At 39.2% G+C, this 21,022-nt stretch overlaps 1 protein-coding gene across 1 annotated transcript; it reads right to left on the reverse strand.

Moving 5' to 3' along the window:
• Positions 1-631: 631 nt before the first annotated feature.
• C9orf72 (C9orf72-SMCR8 complex subunit) lies at positions 632-20,902 on the reverse strand. Its single transcript, XM_082497741.1, has 10 exons — positions 20,428-20,902; positions 17,510-17,569; positions 16,488-16,583; positions 15,759-15,823; positions 13,122-13,194; positions 5,354-5,470; positions 4,398-4,633; positions 3,833-3,890; positions 3,202-3,311; positions 632-3,119 (listed from the first exon to the last, which is right to left on the reverse strand). Exons 1-10 carry the CDS (start codon positions 20,869-20,871, stop codon positions 2,933-2,935), a joined length of 1,446 nt encoding a protein of 481 aa, XP_082353867.1. The 5' UTR covers positions 20,872-20,902; the 3' UTR covers positions 632-2,932.
• Between the last annotated feature and the right edge of the window lie 120 nt (positions 20,903-21,022).

The following is a 21,022-nucleotide window of genomic DNA, read 5'->3' on the forward strand; positions in this document are numbered from 1 at the left end:
AATGGAGTGTAGGCATGCTGGCACTCTGTACTGGTGTATCATGGTATTACCAAAATACACATTTTGCTCTGGAATTTAGCTGACATTATGACATATTGATATATGGGCGGGGAATATCCTCTGCAGTCCTAACAAAAAAAGACATTCCAGTGGATGTCTTTCCATGCTACCTCTATAGGTATGCAAAAACCAGGAATTAAGATCAGGGAAAATGTGCTACTAAAAATGCTCTAAAACACTGCTCTCCTTTCAAATCCACCTGGAAGAAATAAACTTTCTCTATTCTCTTAACTGTAAGGAACTAAAATCCTGAAGAACGGTATTCACTGACTGCTAGATATAAGCAAACTCCTTAAAACATTTCTAAATTCTCACATATGGGATTAAAAAATTTTAAAAGTAGAGGCTAAATTCTTATTTGAGCACATCAGAGCCACAGCACATCACACTGGTTTCAGCTTGAAATAAGTAAGTCCTTAACAGAAACAGAGGAAGTAACATATGATGTTCTATCAATGACAGTCTATGATTCACCATCTTAGCATAGCTTTTAATTTAACAAGTAGGAAAAAGGTTTCTTCTTTATTTCAAAGGATAAAAGATAATGATTCTATGAGATACAGAACGGAAATTCTATGAAAAAAAATCAGCAGCAATTATAGTGAAAAATTGTGCATGAATTTTATTAGAATACTTTGTTTCCTGAGCAAGATTTACAACACAACATGCAGATGCATTTAATAATTTACTTCACTATACATTCTGCACTTGTGACAGTGCACTTGTGACAGTTGTGCAAAAAAAGTAGCAACTGAGAAAGTTTACAGCTTTTAGTAATTTCAAAAAGTGACAGCATCTTCAGTAAACAGAGCTTTACTCTTAGTAGTGTTAATGTTAAGTTTCCAATGCCTATCAAGCTGAAGTTACTAATTTCAGCAGCACATTTAAAGCTCTTTAGACTTCGACACAACTTCTACAATAGAAGTTTCAGCAGTGTTCATTACAGTGTTCATTACAATCTTAGACACAAGAGTAAAAACTTAGTACAATCAGACTCTTTTCTAATGGGTCAATTGATTAAAAATGCAGAAGGAAATGATCATGTTAGGAAGACACACAGAATCTCAGCACAAGTAACTTACACCAGCATAATTCTGACAAGTTCTTTTGATGAAGCACTGAGCTTATTGCAAGAGTCCTACATAGATGTGCAGCAAAAAAAATGGTTCAAAAAAATGTAATTACTTATTCAACCAGGTAATGCTGATGATGTTAATTGACAAAAATCGTACACAGCTGGGGCTCATTCCCACATCCTTCTGAAGCTCTAAATACTTAACTGTGCATCTTTGTCTTTCAGGAAATGTATGTGAAATGTGGACATTTAAAGAGAGGACATTATTCCTTTTAAAATCTGAATATTGGACATTTCAGGAAAAGTTGTGAATCTAACCTTTAACTTTTATGTCTCGCTGCATGAAAGACACCAAAAAGCTATCTTGAAAACAGAAACGTGTTTGCTAAGGACTGTTACAAACAATTTAAGCAATTAAGCAATCGTGGCTTCTCCAATCACAAGTGCCGCTCTTCGAAAATGAATATTGAGTTATGAGGTTATGCTGAAACATGATACAAATATATTCCTGTGTCTGTCCACAAAGAGAAAAAGACAACAACATGCAGTACAGATTTACTGCACACCAACCATGTGTCAAAACTCAAAAAAATGGGTATGTATTAACCTGACACCACGCCGCTCTACATGCTGCTGAGAAAGAAAGGTTGAGGCATACAAACAGAAAGCATGTTTTTATTTTCAAGCAAAGCCAAGTTGGAGATGTGCTAAAATGAACTAAGACGACTGGCAAGATTATTGACTAGAATTCACTTAGTAAAATGTTAATCACATTAGTTCAGTTGTGCTCTTCTCTGAATTAAGGATTACTAAATATATTAATGGCAATGTAAAAAAAATAAATTATGGTTTTATCTTTCAGTTTGGCTATCCCCTTCTGTTCTTTGGGAAGGTCTAATACTTTAATCTTAACCTTATTCTAACTGACAATGGAAAAAAACAGCAGCAGTTTAGACAGGAAGACAGACAACTGCTGCTGAATGACACAAATTTTCTGGTTTGTGTTTTGAAAGAGCTCAATTATGCTGGATCACTGAACACTTCACTGTGGGATGGCCCAATATGACAGAGTATCCTGGTTGGCACTTACATGCACAAAGCTCCTTAAATAATGACCCAGTTCCCACATGAAGAGTGCTGCTATTTAAGCTGCTAATAGTTAACAGTTTACACACCACAATAGTCCTTTGTAGTATATTAAAAATCCCAAACACCTTTAAATGTTCTAAATGAAGGAGCCAGTAGTGTTAAAAATGCAGATGAGGGAAGACTTATTTCAGATTTGTACCACATACATAATAACAAACACTTTTAAGAACTCTTTGAAACTCCTGGAAGGCTCCTATTCCCCAACCTCCACGATTAGAGAGGACGTATGTATTGTTTTCTGTGGAAATACTAAAAATACTGACACAGCAGAACAGGAGAAAACTGACACACACCTGAAGGAAGTCTCTAGGGAAAGAAAATTAAAATTCTTCCCTTTATCGTACACTAAAACATGTTCAAATTTATCTACTAAGCCCATATGGCAAAGGAACCTCTGGTAACATTTACTTTTACTGTTAAAAAAAGCATACGGAAGAGATGGATTTATTAAAATCATGCTTGTCTAGATAAGTTGATATTCTCTCTTAACAAGACTCCCTTTGGCTTCAGACAGACTGTAGTGTTACTGTGCTCCCAATGATCCATCCTCAATCAAGTCAAGGATTGTCAGAAGTGTGGTGGTGACGCTGACAGATTTCTTTTTGTGCCATGCAAAACTGCAATATTACACGTCAGCAGTGGAGAACTTTAAAACGTCATAAGCATATCACGTTCTTGTACGCTAGTGTAGAACGGCCTCCCAAAGATAAAGGAATGTAGACCTGGTTTAATCTTCTCAGCCAAAGCCATTATTATGTTAAGATCGCCCTCTGCTGTTAAGTCAAGATCTATCTTTAAGCTACGAAGAGACTTAAAAGGTTTTTTTCCTTTTTGCCTGAAAGAAGATAAAAAAGGTTGTTGTAAAAAAGAACAGAGGAAATTTCTCAAAGCCTGCTTTCTATCACCTGTTTACTTACGTGTCATCCTCTATGTATTTTATTAAAGTTAAGGCTTTTCTGTGAAGGACTAGCAGAAATTGTGCAAGGAAAGTACTCCTTAGAGACAAGCCAGGCTTCAAATGGAAGATCTGTTGAAAATTATAGCAAAAAATTAGGTAGACATGGAAATTCAAGAATCGTTTTAAGAATATAAAGAGACATTGCACACACATGTAACATTTCCTTAATTATAGCAAAGCAGGCACATTAACAACAGTTGTGTAGATACGCTTAACATTCTTCCTTAGTCTTCTAGCTGCTCAGATGCAATAAATTAAGCTATTTTACAACTCTGTTTGGACAAAGTATTATTTTCCTTTTTAAAATGATCTGAAATTAAGCTCATTCAGGTAGCTTTCTCAATACTGTAACTGTAGACACTGTTGCACAGCAATAGAAATTGTACATTGTTTTTCACACATATGAAGGAGTATTATACTAATACTAAAAATTACACAAACATTTTTCTCTCTAGTTATGCAGAGAAGAATCATAGCACTAATATGAAACAGACCTACCAAGCCAACAAATTACCTATTCATGTTATCTCTTACTAGGGCTAAGAATACTGAACTTTAGTTCTTGTTCTTTCTGAAAAAGCAATGATTACCTGATCCAGGAAGGCTTTTACTAATGTATCTCGATGCAGGATATCTTGAAAGACATTTCTATAGAAAAGAATGCAAAGAAACACGTGAGATAATGGCATGAAGGGACAATAACTGTCCAGCAGTTGTACACAGCAATACCATTACTGTTTACAATCTGGCAGAAACTAAAAATGAGTTTAAAATCTTAGTAAATTATAATCCCGTTATGTTTAAAGCTAATACAGAATTTTAACACAAAACTTTCAGATGAAATTAATTAAACCCAGGAAGCCACTGGGCCATCACAAACACACTTAGCTTTGTTATACTCCTATTTAAAAGAGGCAACAAAATTAACATAACATGGTCCTAAGTATCCCTGAAAATGAATTTCAGTAATATTTAATGCAACAAAACTACTGATAGAACTGGTAAATTCCTCCAAAGTGAATGCAACTACCAATGCTGAAGGAGCTTCTTAAAAGCAAAAAAACCCTCATGTACTTTATTAGAAAGTACACTTTGAGCTACTTTAGTCTCTTGTCCCAAATCAAGTAACTTTGAGAGATGTGAGAGAGTACATACAAATCAGGTGTGAAACTCTCATCTGTGTGGATAATATGATCCTGAGACATTTCTTCATCTGAATTAGCTCTCCAAAATGCTGTCAGCTCAGATCTCATATATCGTCGTTGGTTATAGATGTGTTCATGACAGGGGGGCATCTGCTTCACTGTATTGACATCTACATCTATATGTGTAGTAGGATATGGGGCATACATTACTTGACGGAAGGGCAACACAAAGCTTCCTGTTGCATCCTGTTTTAGGGAAAAAAAAATTATTCTTCTAGTTACTTTTAAAAAAAAAAAAAGCTATATTGGAACAAAACAATATTAAAGCATCATGCCTATATTTTAAATCCCATTTGTTTAGATGTGTTTTGTTTGAGAGAACTGATAGTTGTAGCCCAGTGAAGTCCTTCATACTGGATGATTCCCTTAATGTAACAGTGAAAAGTGGTACTGAGGTAACTTGTGTATTACAGTATTGCATCAGCTGTTTTTTGACCCCATTAACATTACAGTATTATATTTCTCGGGTAAGTTTAGACTGCTCGCTAGAGCAAGAAGCATTATTTTTCTATTCATCTTCACCCATTGCTACAGCCCTTCTAAAATACTTGGAAACTGTAGGACTGATGGACTATTCTTTTTTGGTACAACACAAAAACTTAATGCCTTTTGGGATTCTAGCCCCAAGCAGGCAAAAAAGTATTATTATTGTACGTCAACATATAGGAACAATTCTGGACAATACTCAAGAAATAGACGTGACAGAGAAAAGACTAGCTTGGAATTTTAACATGCAAATAGTTACAAGTAAAGCTTGTAGCTAGCACCAGAAAGGCAGCAAGGGAAGATGACATGTTTCTTTGAACGTGAATGTGCGTATGCCAGTGCGTATCGCATGCACACACATACACATACATTGAAGAATGTTAAAGTACAGAAGAATAGAACTTTCCTAAGCATACTTACTTTGAGTAAGCCTTGAACAAAAAGCCCCGACTCGTATTTGAAAGAAGACTCATTTCTACAGAGTCTGGAACACTTCCGCTCTGATGGCGTAAGAAACAGACACAATGTTCTCACAATCTGCATTAAAAAGGATAGTTTTAAAAAACATGAAAATGTAAGGAATGAACTGATCTTAAAATGCAATTTCTGCCCAGAATGTATTAGGCATTTCAAATGATGAACAAAGAAGTTCATCATGCTTATTAGAAAAGCCAAAACTTTACCAAGGTCACAAAATAGTGACATGCTTAAATTATTAAACTGTAAGCCGTATTACTCCAACTTCTTGTCAAATGAAGAAAAAAATACAACTTTTGGCAAAGTTTGTTTTTTTAGCCAACTATGTAGAGCAAATCACTTTTGCCTTCTGCTACCTCTTCCTATTACATCAACATGAGTTACTGTGATTACTTTCCCAGCCTTTTAAGCTTCTTATTTTATTAATTCCATATTGAAACAGCAGCTATTGTCTCCCATCAGGCACAGTCAATTTCCTAAATAAGTATCCATGCTTATTTCCTCAGTAATTTCCTCAAACTCTCCATTAAAAGCAACAAAGGTACTTCATTATCTGTTTTCAAACTCCTGTGCTGCAACAGCTGCAAGTAATCATCTCCAAACACAAACATGTATTCCATTCTGCTAATCTTTCAGTCTTAACCTGTGGTGTCTAAATGAGCCGCAGAAGAGCTCACAAGCAATCAACGAGTGTGCGTCACCCAGGGGGTCACCTGGGAGCCCTCAGAAGAAAGCCCACAGAGCCAGAGCAGCAAACAGGTGTCTGTTGCGTAGAAGGGTGTGCGGGCACGGTGCTGAGAGCATTGCCAGCTCAACAGGTAACATCAATTGGTAGTAACTGGTCCCCCTCCAGTAGTTGTTGCCCTCTCAAAAGAGGACCCAACCGTGGTTACCACTCTGCCAAAAGCTGTTGCTAGAAGGAGTGTTGCGACCCAAACATGTGGCCGTGCAGGTCCCTGGCTGCAGGGAGTGCCTGAGCCCATCTGTTGTACTGGAGGGCAGCAAAGACAACACTGGTGTGCACTGTGAGCAGGTGAATCTGCTCAGCATAGTGGCAGAACTGAAAGAGGAGGTGGAAAGGTTAAGGACTATCAGGGAGCGTTAAGAGAGAGATAGATTGGTGGAGCCGCACCCTGAGGCAAAGGGAGCAGACTGAGGCTCTACAAGTGGCAGAGGATCCCCTCCCTTCTTGCCATCAGGCAGAAGGAGGGGATCTAAGAGATAGGGAGGAATGGAAATGGGTCCCTGCTTGGGGAGGCAGGCAAAACCCTCCCCAGCTTCCCTCACCTTCCCTGTTGCCCTTACACAACAGGTACGGGGCTCTGGAACTTGAGGGGCAGATGAATGAGGACACAGAGGAAGGCCCATGCAGGGGGTTGCCAAGGGCGAGCCTGCCAGCCCCATGCATTAGGACTTCTACTGTTAAAAAGAAAAGGAGGGTAATTGTTGTGGGTGATTCCCTTCTAAAGGGAACAGAGGGCCCCATATGCCAACCAGATCCATCCCACAGGGATGTCTGCTGCCTCCCTGGGGCCCGTGTCAGGGACATCACCAGGAAACTCCCTGGTCTGGTACGGTGCGCTATTACCCACTGCTAGTTATGCAACTTGGAAGTGATGAGGTTGTGGACAGAAGTCTAAAGGCAATTAAAAAGGACGTCAGGGCAGTGGGAGGTTGAAGGTTCTGGTGCACCCTTCAGGGGTAAGGAGAGAAACAAACAGGAAGACAGAACTGATTAACACATGGCTCATAGGCTGGTGCCATTGGTGGAGTTTTGGTTTTTTTTGGTCACAGCAATGTCTATATGGCACCGGGCCTACTGGCAACAGATGGGGTACACCTGTCTCACAAGGGGAAGAGGATTCCGGGGCAAGAATTAGCAAGGCTCATTCAAAGAGCTTTAACTAGATTGGAAGGGGGAGCAGGATGTAACTGGGCCTGCTAGAAACAAGTCCAGAGGGAACATGCCAGGGTTTGCAGGATGGCGAGCTAGGGAGGACCCCTGTTATTCTGTCTCAGTGGAGGCAGGGGTTGGAGATACACGGGGCAGTAAAGACAGAGGGGTTATTGATGGGTTAGAAGCCATGGAAAAACCTGAGAGCAGTCAGGTAGGAACTAGGCCTTCCACCCACAAAGAAGTGTTGGGAACATTAGCCCAACTGAAGTGCATCTACGCTAATGCATGTAGCATGGGCAACAAACGGGAGGAGCTAGAAGCCACGGTGCACCAGGAAAACTATGATATAATAGCCATCACAGAAACGTGGTGGGACGCCTCGTGCGACTGGAGCGCTCCTATCAATGGCTACAAGCTCTTCAGAAGGGATAGACAAGGAAGGAGAGGTGGTGGGGTGGCCCTGTATGTTAGGGACTGTTATGAATGTTTAGAACTCAATCACAGCAATGATACGCTTGAGTGTCTATGGCCCAGAATCAGGGGGAAGGACAACAAGGCTGATGTTATGTTGGGGATCTGTTATAGACCACCCAATCAGGACAGATGAAACTTTCTACAAGCAGCTGCGAGAAGTCTCGCAATCGCTTGCCCTTGTTCTTATGGGGGACTTCAACTTCCCAGATGTCTGCTGGAAATACAACACAGCAGAGAGGGAACAGTCCCAGAGGTTCCTAGAGTGTGTCAAGGACAACTTCTTTACTCAGCTGGTGAGTGAACCTACCAGGGAAGGTGCCCTGCTGGACCTGCTCTTTGTGAACAGAGAAGGAATGGTGGGTGATGTGACAGTGGGAGATCACTAGGGCACAGCAATCACAAAATGATTAATTTCTCCATTCTTAGAGAAGTAAGGAGGAGGGGCAGCAGAACTGCCACCTTGGACTTCCAAAGGACAGACTTTGACTTGTTTAGGAGCCTGATTGACAGAGTCCCTTGGAAGGCAGTCCTGAAGGGCATAGGAGTCCAGGAAGGCTGGACACTCTTTAAGAAGGAAGTCTTAAAGGTGCAGGAGCAGGCCGTCCCCAAGTGCTGTAAGTCATGCTGGTGGCAAAGACAACTGGCTTGGTTGAACAGAGAGCTTTGGCTGCAGCTCAGGGAAAAAAGGAGAGTCTATGGCCTCTGGAAGAAAGGGCAGGCCACCCACGATAACTTCAGAGTTGCCGTGAGGCTATGCAGGAAGAAAATTAGAAAGTCCAAAGCCCAGCTAGAAGTTAATTTGGCTTCTGCTGTGAAGGACAACAAGAAATCTTTCTACAGGTACATTAGCAGCAAAAGAAGGGCCCGGGAGAGCATCCATGCTCTATCAGATGCAGGACGAAACATGGTGACTGCGGGTGAGGAAAAGGCTGAGGTGCTTAATGTCTTCTTTGCCTCAGTCTTTAGTAATAGGACCAGCTGCACTCTGAAGATCCAACCCCCTGAGCTAGAAGACAGAGACCGGGAGCAGGATGATCCCCCTGCAATTCATGAAGAAATGGTCAGTGACCTGCTGCAGCACATAGACATACACAAGTCTATGGGACTGGATGTAATCCACCAAAGAGTTCTGAGAGAGCTGGCAGAGGTGCTCACCAAGCAACTTTCCATCATTTTCCAATGGTCCTGGTTGACTGGGGAGGTCCCAGCAGATTGGAAACTAGCCAGTGTAACAGCCATCTACAAGAAGGGCTGGAAAGAGGATCAGGGAAACTACAGGCCTGTCAGTTTGACTTTGGTGCCGGGGATGCTGATGGAGCAAATCATCCTGAGTACCATCACGCAGTATGCACAGGACAACCGGACAATCCGGCCCAGTCAACGTGGGTTTATGAAAGGCTTAACTAACCTGATCTCCTTCTACAATGTGGCCACCTGCTTAGTGGATGAGGGAAAAGCTGTGGATGTTGTCTATCTGGACTTTAATAAAGCCTTTGACACTGTTTCCCACAGCATTCTCCTGGAGAAACTGGCTGCTCACGGCTTGGATAGGCATACACTTTGCTGGGTAAAAAACTGGCTGGAAGGCTGGGCCCACAGAGTGGTGGTGAACGGAGTTAATTCCAGTTGGTGGCTAGTCACGAGTGGTGTCCCCCAGGGCTCAGTAGTGGGGCCAGTTGTGTTTAACATCTTTATCAATGACCTGGATGAAGGGATCGAGTGCACCCTCAGTAAGTTTGCAGATGACACCAAGCTGGGTGGAAGTGTTGATCTGCCTGAGGGTAGGGAGGCTCTGCAGAGGGATTCAGACAGACTAGATTGATGGGCCAAGGCAAACTGTATGAGTTTCAATAAGGCCAAATGCCAGGTCTTACACTTTGGCCACAACAACCCCTGTCAACGCTACAGGCTTGGGGAGGAGTGGCTCAAAAGCTGCTCAGCAGAGAGGGACCTGGGGGTGTTGACTGATAGCCAGCTGAACATGAGCCAGAGTGTGCCCAGGTAGCTGAGAAGGCCAACAGCATCCTGGCCTGTATCAGGACTGGCATAGCCAGTAGGACCCTGTACTTGGCACTGGTGAGGCCGCATCTTGAGTACTGCGTTCAGTTTGGGGTCCCTCACCACAAGAAGGACATTGAGGTGCTGGAGTGTGTCCAAAGAAGAGCAATTAAACTGGGGAGGGGTCTGAAGCACATGTCTTTTGAGGAGCAGCTGAGGGAACTGGGGTTGTTTAGCCTGAAGGAAAGGAGGCTCAGGGGAGACCTTATAGATCTCTACAACTATCTGAAAGGAGGTTGCAGAAAGGTGGGAGTTGACTTGTTCTGTCAAGTAACAAGTGATAGAACAAGAGGAAATGGCTTCAAGTTGCGCCAGGGGAAGTTTAGATTGGATATTAGGAAGAATTTCTTTACTGAAAGGGTCATCAGGCATTGGAATGCGTTACTCAGGGCAGTGGTGGCATCCCCATCCCTGGAGGTATTTAAGGGTCATGTAGATATAGTGCTTAGGGACATGGTTTAGTGGTGGGCTTGTCAGTGTTAGGTTAATGATGGGACTAGATGATCTTACAGGTCTTTTCCAATCTAGGAGATTCTGTGATTCTGTGTCCTATCTGTGACTGTAAGGTGTTTGAGAAGGCTCAGTCCTTGCACAATGTGTTTATGAAGTACCTAAACCAATGACAACCTAGTTTCTGACTAACGTTTTCCGCCACCTCAGGAAGATGCAATAGGTGGTTTTTTACTTTAAGGAAAGCTAAAGTGTGACACAAAGAAAGCAATTACTTCAGAACAGTTGCACCGTGACACAAGGAGCATACTGCTGATAAGAACCTGTGTAGAAATTATGAAATTTACCCTGGATGTACCTTGAGACTCACATTCTTCTAGACTGCTTTTTTCCTACAGTGTCTAGCTTATCCATACATGACTTTACATACTTATAACCATTTAGACTTTAAAGCCTTTTCATTCATTACTTTATAAACTATAAACTTTAAGCTTTTAATAACCACTTAAGCCTTTAAGATTTCCTCTACTATGCTAACTCAATCATGTGCAAATCTTATATCGCTGAAACAATACATATTAACTGTGGTTAGCTGATTGCAGCTAAGAACTGAGAATTTTCTTTTCTCTGTTGCTCGTGATTTTTTTTTAATTTGAGTATCAACATTTACTGTTCATTTGACCAGAGGTACTTTACCATCACTGCCAATACACACAAAACAATGCATTTCACCCCAGCCCTGCCCCAATTTTTATAAAGCATCATGAATTGCTTATTTCAAAACACAGGGTTGCTAAAGGTGCCATGAATTTCTTAAAAAGATGACTATCACATTTCACTGCAGCAAGGAGCCCTACATACTATAAAATACATAATATATAAAATGTATAGTCTACAATTAATATATAATATATTCAGCAGGCACTCTTCTCTGTTCTTAACAGCTATATACATAGATACATAAAAAGGGGCATCAACTTTGAGAATTAAAATGAGTTTTTCCTCAAAGGAAGGTTTCAGTCTTACAAAATAAGCCAATAATTAGTACATCACAATTAAGAACATGACCAGACAGAAAAGCCCAATATACAAAAACATTTCCTACCAGAAAATGAAGTTATCTGAATATACTGCTTCTCCACATGTACCACTGTAAGACCTTTGTCATGATCTCAGGACATGGGACTGTTGTTATTGCATGGCCCAGAGGCCCCAGAGTAAATTGAAAATTTACTATGCTACATAACTATGCAGACCTTACCCTCACAGCAGTACTGGTATACTGATTAAGTGCAGTGGTGCCTAGTACCTGAAGGCTCTAGGACAGCACACTTTTATGAAACCCTTGTTTTCATTCCCATTTGCAGGGATATTCTGAATCAAAGGGGTTTATTAAAGGACTCAGCCATGAATGTAGAGAGGCAATTGATTCAGTGAATTACATTTTTTCATGGAGAAAACAACATTTTCTTCATGATTTGTCTCTGAATACCCTAACTGAAAATTAACTTCAGTGTTTTTATTAGAAGGGATGGAGTAACTCCCTAATTAAATGCAAGTCAAAGGGAAATGCTGATACATTGCACTAGGCTAGAAAGAAATATGCTTTAAGAAATAGTTCAATGGACAGTATACAGAAGTGTATCTGTTCCAGGAATTGCTTTCAATTTATCTGAAATGAGCATTTTGGTATAATCAAAAAGCTGTACACAAAAAAAGTACTTCAAGAACTCTGAATACGGATAACATCCTCATTTGATTTTTCTTTCGTGTACTGGGTAAGCGTAAAATAAGCATCAAGAAACTCTCCATTTACACCAAAATATTAGAGTAAAAGCAGTGCAGGTGATAGTTTCATATTGGTTCAAATTAAGTGCTTCATAACAAGCTTGCAAGAGAGTTAAAAATATTAACTGGGAAAAAACATGTCTACCACAAAAATGTAATTATTTTCATGTTTTGAAATGACAGCTTCCAAGAGTGGCCTTTTTTCCTCCCCAAAAGACCATAATGATATATATACTCTTCCCCGTTAAGAGATACAGCTAATGCTGCTTATTGTTTCTAGGCCTGAAAGCTCCTAAATATCATCCCTACTGATGTGCTCCAGCAAGGATGACAAACTGGGTGTTTTGCTGTTACAGAACTCAGTTTGGGGGATTTATATCTGTACTTTGTCTCTTTCTGGTTCTTCTGGAAAGCTGAGTCAAACCTAATTTAAGTTCTACCTGTTAAACTCTACATTATTTAACAATTAAGTTTTAAAGAGACTGAAGATATAGTCAACACAAAATACAGCTATGAAGAAAAAAATGCTGGAATCGCTGGAATGGCTTAAAGTTCTAGAAAGCTTGCATGTTTCAACATGTGTGACCACAGACTCAACAGCTTTGAGGTTCCATGAAACACAAGCAGTTCTCGATGCAGAAGTACATTTATTCCCCAGCATAAGAGTAATTATGCAGATGAGGACACAGACAATATTCATTGACATAGCTGAACTGGGGAAGCCAGTTCAGACCTCTTCAATTTGTACATTTTAGCTAAGAAACCTAATTTTAAAAGCTCAGACTCATTTACTACTTGTTTATATACAGTATCAATTAAATTAGATACATTGGTTTTCTTATAGTTGCCAGAATACAACTGCTAAGGCAATTTTCAGGCAGAATTATCAACTGCTAGACCAACCAGCTGAAGTAAGATAACCAGACAACAGTATTCCTTCCTTCTTCAACCTCAAGTATATTTACAGATAAACCTTGTTCCAAACAACACACTAACACTCCTAACAATTAGCATTTAAGTTTGGTTTATTTGAAAGTGCATTACCTTATTAACTTTTTCTGCGCTGCTTCCTACAACTACAGAACAACCACAGGTCTGCAGATGTGAACTAATTGCACTGCAAATAAAAACAAACATAGGTAAATACATTTAATCAGACTTTTCAAATGAACCAATTATCATCTTCACAAGAATGAAGTGTTCCTAGAATAAATATAAGCCCATACCTGTAAGACCTCATACAGTTGTGTAGGTTACTGCTGAAATCCAAAAGTTTGACAGTATCTACCTTTCAATTTTGATGAATAAAAACACCGTCACTCAGAACCTCCAAACACCAGTTCAAACAAAAACTGTCTACTGCTACTATCTAACTGTATTACAGAATCTGTATAAAATAACTCATCTAAAGTAAGACAGGGCATATTCATAATGAAGTATTTGAAAGCAGGTCTATTCCATGATTGGGTTGCCCTCATTTTCTGAAACTGTGGATTAGAAGGCGGTTTTGGGAGACATGGTGGGTAAACTGTACTACTGTGGGTAACTACATGGGCAAGAGCACGTCACAAGCTTCAGTCCCTCAGAAGACACACAGGCATGCTGCAAGTTGAGTGATCCTTGTCTTGTAAGTTGCCAGCAGCTCAGATCTGATATAGTTTATCGTAAGTTTGGAGGCTGTAGTAAATATACCTGGACTAACCTTGACAACTCTTAACTTGTCCTTAAGAAACTTCTTTTGAGGTTTCTTATCCTCATCCTCCCTTTCCCCATGCACTTTCTCAAACCAACACCTGGCCCACAGTTTCAAAAAGTCTAGATACTATTACAAAATTTTCTCCAATATCTGTGAATGTACAAAAGTACATTTATGCTACCTTACTGAAGGATGCATCATATGTGATTAACCATTTCTAATAAACACCTCTAATTGATAAGGACTATAATAGCCACACTCAGACTCTGAAATCCTACAGGTGGACTTTATAGTGGACCTGCTACTATTTATCTTATCCACTATATTCTAAGAGCTAAATTTAAGGCCATCTGAATACTTACAAAGTCTTCCTTTTGGGCAGAAATAGATGTTCAGTTTAATTTAGAAGTTACTATGAAAGCATGACTGCTTATTTTAGAGGTTGGTATTGTTGATACGGTATCTTATTTAGTTTAATCCAATTTTTATTCAATGACATCCACGAGGTTATCCTGCCCCTCTACTCTGCCCTGGGGAGGCCAAATCTGGAGTACTGTGTCCAGTTCAGGGCTCCCCAGTTCAAGAAAGACAAGGAACTAGAGGATAGAGCCCAGTGGAGGGGCTATGAAGATGATCAAGGGAATGGAGCACCTCTCTTATAAGGAAAGGCTGAGAGACCTGGGTCTGTTTAGCCTGGAGAAGACTGAGAGGGGATCTCATAAATGCTTAGAAATATCTAAAGGGTGGCAGCTGTCAAGAGGTTGGGGCAGACTTTTTTCAGTGGTGCCCAGCGACAGGACAAGTGGCAACAGGCACAAACTGGAACACAGGAAATTCCATCTCAACACGAGGAAAAACTTTACTTTGAGGTTGGCAGAGCACTGGCACAGGCTGCCCAGAGAGGTTGCAGAGTCTCCTCTGGAGATGTTCAAAATCCGCCTGGATGCGTTCCTGTCCAACCTGCTCTAGGTGAACCTGCTTTGGCAGGGGGGTTGGACTAGAAGGTCATTCTGTTATTCTGTGTCATGTATAAATCCATACAACACTATATTTAAGACTTGAAATCTGAACCTCGATGAGCTGATCAGCTTTGCAGATAAGCTAAAAAGCAGACATTTGGACGCTTCACACAAATGGCCAAGTTATTCTTTTCTTTTCAGGACAAAATTTCCAAGGAGATGAAGTAGCAAGAAGAGTTAACTGACTCCCTATAGTCTACTACCTGCCCAATAAATCTCCATCTGGTATGAGAATAGCTCATCAATTTAGGATCAATGGCTCTAGTTGTTTACAATAATCCATTCCATGATATTCACTTCATTATTTCCCAAATTCTCTATGGAACTAAATACTATATTAGTATCAAGAATTAGTTAATTTAACACATGAATTTCTGTAGTACTGAAAAGGTATGTGACGCTGTATAAATAAGTAAGCAAAACATAAATAAATGCAGTTACACTAGAGATGTTCTGAAAGTAACAGAGTATCAATTAAAATCTATGAAATATGCTTTCCCACAGGAAGATACCAAGTTGCTCTCAAGTGCAACTACTTCCACTTATACATTAAACACAGGGGGGAAAAAAGAGAAATACACAATTTAGTAATAAGCGTTCTATATGCCATACCATTAATGACTCCTATTCATAGTTTACACAGTAAACACATCCCAGGTTTTTCATACTTCATAAAAATATAAGACTTTGACTTATACCCTCATAAAATTAAAAATAAGGATCAAAGAAAAATTGTATTTGATAGGAACACTATTATCAAGCAAATGACTCTGTGACAACACGGTATAGAGATGCAGCCTTTAGCCCAGAGCCATTCTTCTAGAAAGACAGCAACTTCTACAGCATTTTACAGACAAAAATCTCAAAAAACCCAGATACATGTCATCCCCCCTTCCTATAAAGAAAACTAATCTAATACATGTTACTACATTTTACTACAGCATTAATCAAAACTGAAATTCATACTTGAGGAGAAAGCCTTCATGGCAACTATCCCCAATGTCATCATCATTTAGCACCGTGTCACTTATCTGAAATGCAAGTAAACATAAACAAAGGTTAGACAAGGATCTGTAACACTTTCCAATTAATTGATTTTTGTTTTTACTGATAGGTGCGAACTGTTTGGGAACTATTTAACCTAAGTTGCAAGTCTGCCCCAAAAAGCACAACCTTAAAAAGACCTTCTGACTTCAGCCAAAGCATTCTGTAAATTAGAAAGTCACTCAAGTATTAAATGTTCTTCACCAGTCACAAGTCAGATTCCTTCCAGTGTTTTTTTTTTTTTTTTATAACCTTAAAACAGTGCATGTGAGATGTGAGATCACTTTTACTTCTTCCATGAGAACACACCACCTCGATGAAACACATATCAACATTAAAACCATTTAACTCCCCATTCATTTTGTTTTGCATCAAACAGCCTTTCCACTCTACTCTTAAAAACGGTATCATCCTACACAGTCAATTTTTCTAAGTGCTGACCATAAAAACCACTGCTAGTACTGTTGTATTTACTGAACTAAACCAGTTCTGTTAAATCATTCCCTACACCACTTGGGAGACCTTTGTGTGAAATAACTGAAGTGTACAAAAATTTATGACAACTGTGGGTTTTTGTCTGCCAAAGAAAGCACCAAACCAGAATGCCAAAGCCCCTTTTGTATTCAGAATGCAAAGAACACAAGGACTTACATCTATTTCTTCTGGAACACTGTGTGATTTCATAGATGATAGGAGTTCCATTACAGGAATGACTTCTCCTGTCAGCATTGGAATGATGCTCTGGCCCTGCACAATAAATAAAATACTTGAAGTAAAAGCACATTGTGCATTATTCGAAGACACTACTAACATAGACTTGCAATATTACATGCAAAACACCTTTAACTTCATACTGTTTGGAAGTGTGGTATAAGCAGAAATTGATGCATAGACTTCTTGGGTTTTGCACATCAATAATTATAAACTAGAAACATTGATATTCCTTCTCAACATCACGTCTAAAATGTATGTCCAGGGTCCTATTTTCCAGGGTCCTATGCTAATTTCCACCATCAGTTTGATTGGCCTGGGCAAGAAGTATTTGGAGTGAGATAATTTGATCATAGCGTATTACGTGCAATTACTGTTAAGCATTTTAGATCCAAGTCTGATGCTTCAACAGTGACAGGAAACTAAAACTAGGTGTATTAGTTACTAACATACAAAATTATGTTTCTGAATTATCTATCAGAAGAAACCGAAGCCACAATTTCATTTTTACAGTTTCAGAAATCAAATTCTTTTCACAGTCTTATCCATTAGGTCTCCAACCACATTCCAGCATGATGGACTCCATACATCTCTGTAACCCGAAAAGGTAATGACATAGTGAAAAACCATCCTTGATAGGAGGTGAGCATGAATCTATGGAAGCTACTACCTTTACAGAGCTTCAAGTTCAAGTAATGACTTTTCTTTTCTGAAAGGTAATATTCTTCATAGATTTCCACTTTACCCATAAAGTGATGAAATATATTTTCCTCCAACTTTTTCACAGCTTCCATCATCCTATCTTCAGAAACTTTGCCTCCTGTGCATGGCAGGTCATGAGCCAGTCCAAAGTATCTTCCTGGATCCCAAAAATAGGAAGCAGCACCAACTTCTACAGTTCTCAGATGGAGTCAAATAGTTTTGTGATGGTGTGCCATATGCATCAACCAGATGGCCCTTACCTGATCCTCCATTCTCTCCGTGCCTTCCAAGACAATCTTCTGGAAATGTTCTTGCCTCTCCTGAGCAAGAGAAGCAGTTAAATATAAACGCTCTGGTATTTGTTTATATATGTATGTTCACAACAGTCAAATGGTACAGTTTCTTCCCTGTGGAGTCATGCTTCTTAGATTCAAATTTCGATGTTCAAGTCTTTTTTCTTTTACAGAGCTGACATTAGCGGGAAGCGATGTCATTTTAAACAGATCAATGCTCTCTGCTCTGCCCCCCACCAAACCTCTCACATGCTTGGGCAGGAGTAGCAGGAAGGGAGGGTATGATGACAATGACAAAACATTAAGTTTCTTCATTACAGATCAAGAAAATGCCAAGTGATCAGATTATGGTGCAGAATTCCACTTCATGCATGGATTTTTATTTTCAAATGGATAACATACAGACTGATGGTTCCTGATGCAGCAAGAAAAAAAATGAGATCTCCAGAATGAGAAAAATTATTTGTTGGGGGAGGGTAGGAGAAACAAGACTATTTTTTTCCCCACATCTTGAGACACTGACAAGTCTTCAAAATATTATTTTATAAGCAAGTACAGGAGACATGAAATATCAAAATACGCAAAACAATGCACAAGAGACTGGACAAAGTTCTCAAAACGGACTCATCAGCAGCTGAGTAGCAAACTGCATTCAAAATGCAACTTACAATGGAATCAAGTTATTATTCACAAAGAGAATTCGGCATTAATCACTAGAAGAATCAATATACTACGCAAAAAGTGAAAGATGCTGCGAGAACTAATGATATCGTTTGCTAGGTGCTGACAGGTTATTGCATTTTTATTGGTTACTCATCAGTTTCCTGTGACTGAACTACTCAGAGTTGATCACCTTCAAGTGGAAAAAGTTTACAAAACTTTTTGAGCAGATGGATAGGCAACAAGCTACAGTAAGTTGCCTTAAAATACCAATAAAACTTATGTAACTATCCAAAAGAAGCATCTGTGAAAAACAATACTATAATGAAGCAGATTCCTTCAGGGCACCTCCATCCTTGAGTTTAGAGTCAGTGAAGTCATCTTTGACAACGAAGATCCTTTGCTTTAAAAGCAATCAGTCTTCATGAAGATAAGGCTGAACAAATGGTGTAAGCCACTTCTTTTTAGAAATATAACTGTTCAAAATTATTAGACAAACAACTGGAACATAAAACTGAAGTGGATAAAGGGGGTTTCTAATCCCATATAGACAACTTGCTTGGAGTTGCTTGTCTTTCTCTGCCAGTCTGTACACTGTTCCATGTTTCTCCTAGACCTTGAGTTCAGAAGGTTTCGTCTCTTCTAAAGTCTAGCTAGAACTGTTGTCTGGCTTTACACAGAACTCACAGAACCACAACCATTAGAAATTCCAGAACAGATACATAGTTCCCTTCAGATATGACTTCAACATTTTTTTGTTCTGCTGTAGCCATAGTTGCTGAACTGCCTCAAAACTCAAACTACAAAATGAGCCTGCTTTAATTCAATATCATAATTCTAAAACTCATGCCTAAATTTTAATATGCATTTTCAAAGCAGGTTTCTCTCTTCTAGGTAAGGCTGCAGAACTGCAGATATATGCATGGATCTTTGATCTTCCTCAAAAAAAAAACCGTAAATGAAAAGAAAGACAATACATGTCTATTTCAGAATGTATCGCTGCCTCAGCTAACCCAGTTGGCCTATCTGCTTCAAGAACACCTGAAAAAGAATGAAGAATTAAATGACTCTTTTCTGAAGAAACAAGTAGAAAACATTTTTTGTCATTCTCAATGCCACTTGAAGGCTATTTCTGCTGTGGCAACATACTGATACAGATCAATGTCCAAAAAGAGAGAAGATTGATTCATATTGAAAATGAACTTTATGTCCTATCCTTCCTCTGGAAAATAAAACCCAGAAGTGTCAAGAGCCAATGTGACAGAAAATACTGACAGCCATCATCAAGCAATAAAGCACAAATCAATGGAGTTTGTTTGTGTAGCAAAAAGGAAACAACACTACAAAAATTAACATCACCTTATTATTTCTGGAATCTTAATTAGTTCAGATAAGGGCACTCAAAAAGGAAGTTTCAAGTATGTTGACTAGAAGTCTCAAAACAGAAAAGGAACAAAAACTTTATCAAACATGCATCTCCATACACATTGCAGCTGACATGCAATTTACTGCTCTAAGACAACTTGTACTCAGTGAAGATAACAGATTTTAGTTTTTATTATTAGAATGTTATTTATTTTAAACAAAAATACACAACAACTTTCACTTAATAAGGAATTATCCATAATGTACTCAAAAAGAGTTGCAATTCTTCAGAAAAATTTAGCATGTTTTCCTTTTTGAATGTCAAAAATAGAAGTATTTGGACCAAAGTAGATGTATTTTCATGGTTCTCCCATTAGTTTTACACAATTTAACACCTACCAAACTACTCATTAATACTGTTTTTTGGGGAAATAAAACTGTAACAACAATGACAACAACATTAAATGCATCGGTTCCCTTTTCTGAACCTCACAAGTTAAAACAATGATTTTAAACACAGTAAATTTACATCAAAAATACATCAATTAACACAGTTAAAGCAACAATTTATATGAAATTCAGAGAGATGAAAAACTGTGCAGGATACCTATTTCACCTAAATAGCCTAGTACAGGTTATATAATATTAGCAGGATAAATCACATGCCTAAAAACCCCAGCCTTGAATTTGCTGACATATTGATAACTTTTAACCTTCAAAATTGTATATTTGTAGACAGGTCAGCCTCCTCTGATTTTTTGTGTCTGGACTGCTACATAAGAGGTGTCACAGAATCTTAATTCTTGCTTTTGCTCAAGGCAACTTGGACAACTGTTTTTAGTAATGAACAATAAACCTACCTTATGCATCCATATTCTTCCTTTCCTTATAATGTGTGTTAGCCTATCCACGCACACTCTGTGAAGTGGTAGGTAGAAGCCAAGTTCACTTTGGGGAAGTATAATTGATAATCCATACGTGCTTCTGTCTCCATTCCAGTTTCCATCAAAGATTAACGACACAATGATTACTCTTTTTTCTGCTAAGACGAAGAACTTCACATCTATTGCACCGCTTTCTGCATTCCGAAGTATTTCTCCATTCAGGGTGTGGTTAGCAAGAAAAGTTATTTCACCATCACTGAGAAGCACCTGTTCTGTCTTTGGGGCCCAGATATGCCGCACTCGGGGGCCAAGGATATTGTCCCAGTAAGCAAAAGTGGCAGCTAATAAAGGTGACTCGCCATTCAGAGAGATCTCTGTTTTAGCAACTGCAGGAGACGGTGGTGGACAAAGAGCTGACATTCCTGCTTCCTCTCTCGCATATAAGTGAAATGCTTACATTACCTAAAAAAAATTTTCATAGACAAAACCCCCAAATTAGAGCAGCACTCTTTATTATTTCATCTTTTTTTTTCCAAATAAGACTTCAAGATGAAACCTGACTTCTACACCT

This window comes from Vanellus vanellus, assembly GCF_965231255.1.
Source record: "Vanellus vanellus genome assembly, chromosome: Z".
Lineage (NCBI taxonomy): Eukaryota > Metazoa > Chordata > Aves > Charadriiformes > Charadriidae > Vanellus > Vanellus vanellus.

Bases quoted from the DNA above. Each gene is read 5' to 3' on its own strand.
- C9orf72 (XM_082497741.1), bottom strand. From the start codon at position 20,871: ATGTCAGCTCTTTGTCCACCACCGTCTCCTGCAGTTGCTAAAACAGAG. The intron at 16,584-17,509 runs GTAAGGGCCATC...TTTATTGTGCAG, and splicing joins CGGAGAGAATGGAGGATCAG to GGCCAGAGCATCATTCCAAT. The intron at 13,195-15,758 runs GTATGAATTTCA...TTTTATTTGCAG, and splicing joins CATGAAGGCTTTCTCCTCAA to TGCAATTAGTTCACATCTGC.